This window comes from Tupaia chinensis, unplaced genomic scaffold, assembly GCF_000334495.1.
Source record: "Tupaia chinensis unplaced genomic scaffold, TupChi_1.0 Scaffold000197_1, whole genome shotgun sequence".
Lineage (NCBI taxonomy): Eukaryota > Metazoa > Chordata > Mammalia > Scandentia > Tupaiidae > Tupaia > Tupaia belangeri.
This window is the reverse complement of record NW_006159672.1, coordinates 7,545,810-7,548,081: the sequence shown is the minus strand read 5'-3', so window position 1 is coordinate 7,548,081 and position 2,272 is coordinate 7,545,810. Positions and strand designations below refer to the sequence as shown.

At 52.6% G+C, this 2,272-nt stretch overlaps 1 protein-coding gene across 1 annotated transcript; it reads left to right on the top strand.

The window, feature by feature from the left end:
* The first annotated feature begins 928 nt into the window (after window positions 1-928).
* On the top strand, window positions 929-1,864 carry LOC102488778 (olfactory receptor 6B1). Its single transcript, XM_006147007.1, has one exon. The coding sequence runs from the start codon at window positions 929-931 to the stop codon at window positions 1,862-1,864; it is 936 nt and encodes a 311-aa protein (XP_006147069.1).
* Window positions 1,865-2,272: the final 408 nt, after the last annotated feature.

Genomic DNA, 2,272 nt, shown 5'->3' with positions numbered 1-2,272 from the left:
TCCCCCTAGCACCTTAGTGTGAGGCACATAGAGCCTTTCTGCAGCACCTCCCTACCTCGCAAACACCCTTCTGTCCCCCAGTGCTCCCTCCCAACTCTCTGAGAGAAGTCTGAGCACCCTTAGCTGTCACTGGGAGTCCTTTCAGCCTCTGCTCAGAAAGACATTAGACCGGCTGAAGGCCAAGCTCATGTCAAGACATCAAAGGTAGGAAAACCCTCCCTCCCTCTGTAAATACCCTGAAAGCTTTATCCACCCCTGCAGGGTGGCTCAGCTGTCTGATAGAAGTGGTGGCCTCTCACTCTAGCCTTGGATAAGAAGGTCAGTGTGAACCAACTATACCCTGTGGATCAATAGGAATGGGGACAAGGAAATGCCTCAGAGCACACAGAATCTGATAAGACAATCTGGGCAGACTGAGTCTTCTCTCAAGCTGTGTGTGCATGCATGTACTGTAGGTGTATCTGTCTTCCTTTAAGTGTACACACATTCACAGCAATGTACTTGAGTCAGGAAAATTTTGTGCATAAGAATATTTATGTGAGTAAGTAGGAGGGTGTATCAGCACATCTGGTGTGTACAAGCCCAAGATCCCTTGGCCAGGTGTTAGCTCTGGGGGAGTGTGCATGTTGGACTGAGAGGTGGGGATAACATGTGGATACTGCAGGAAGTTCCCAAGGTGCATGATAGGAGTGCTGTTCTCTCCCTGCCCACGAATCTGGTCAGCTCTGGGAGCCTCAGCAGGGAGTTCCTAGGTCCTCAGCAGCCACACAAATGTGGCAGTCCCCCACCTTTCAGACCAAACAAAGGGGTTACAGTGCATTACTAGCTCTTGCCACAGGAGCAGAGGCCTGGCCCCAACACACACCACTCCCAAGCCTTTCTGCTGTTTCAGGGTGTTCGTAAGAGATAGCCACAGCCAGAGAGAGACATGAGTAACTCCAATGACACCTTAGTGACAGAGTTCATCTTGCTGGGCTTCCCAGAGCTGAGCCACCTTCAAGGACTGCTATTTGGGTCATTCCTGGTCATCTATGTGGTGACCATCCTGGAGAACCTGGTCATCGTGGTGACCATTCGAGCCAGCCGTCAACTACACACTCCCATGTACTTCTTCCTTGCCAACTTGTCTGTGCTGGAAACTCTCTACACCTCAGTCACTGTCCCCAAGTTACTTGCTGGCCTCCTGGCACAGGAAAAGGCCATCTCCTTCTCTGGATGCCTCATACAGCTGTTCCTCTTTCTTTCACTTGGCTCCTCTGAGTGCTTCCTCCTGGCCACCATGGCCTGTGACCGGTACCTTGCCATCTGCCGCCCACTGCACTATCCAGCCATCATGGACTCAAGGCTCTGCCTGCTCCTGGCCCTCAGTGCCTGGCTTGGTGGCTTCCTGGCCTCTTTTGTGTCCATATCACTCATCTCCACCCTCAGGTTCTGTGGCCCTAATGTCCTCAATCACTTCTTCTGTGATATCTCACCCCTGCTGCAGCTCTCCTGCTCCGACACCACCAGCATTGAAATGCTAGACTTTGTGGCTGCACTCGCAGTGCTGGCAACTTCCCTCCTGGTGACAGTGATCTCCTACTCCCACATCCTGGCCACAGTGCTGAGGATTCCAGGAGGCACGGGCCGCCAGAAGGCCTTCTCCACCTGTGCCTCCCACCTGGTGGTGGTGGCGATCTTCTACACCACCACCATCTTCATGTATGCACGGCCTCATGCTGTCAGCTCCTTTGACCTCAACAAGCTGGTGTCCATGATCTACTCGGTGGTGACACCTCTGCTCAACCCTATCATCTACTGCCTGAGAAACCGTGACATCAGGGAGGCCCTGACCAAACTCTTTCAGGCCCCAGGTCACCCCTGAGTGCCACCAGTAGGTGGAAAAACTGCCACACCTTCCCTTCACCTCTCTGCTCACTCACATCACCTACCAAATAGGGAAAGGCCACGGTTCCCTCCACCTATACAGTCAGAAAGTTTCTCTCTTGTCCACCCTGAGTGGTGCTACCAGGGAAGCAGATATGAGTGAGCAGCATCAAAACTAACAGGGCAATAACTTTACAGAGATCATAGATCTGGATTTTGAGTGTCTTCTCTCTCAGTAGGAGTCAGCACCTAGGGAATGGACAGCTACCTAGGTCCCAGAGCCTCTCCCAACGAACGTCAGCACTCAAGCAGGAGACTGCTCTTCACTTTAGCAACCAGGAGGCCCCAGTCCTTGAAAGCTCAGTCCAGAGTTCATAGGAAGCTCCATCTCCCTTGTCACTTCCCT

What these genes read in the sequence shown, in the direction of transcription:
- LOC102488778 (XM_006147007.1), top strand. Translation starts at nt 929, where the DNA reads ATGAGTAACTCCAATGACACCTTAGTGACAGAGTTCATCTTGCTGGGC.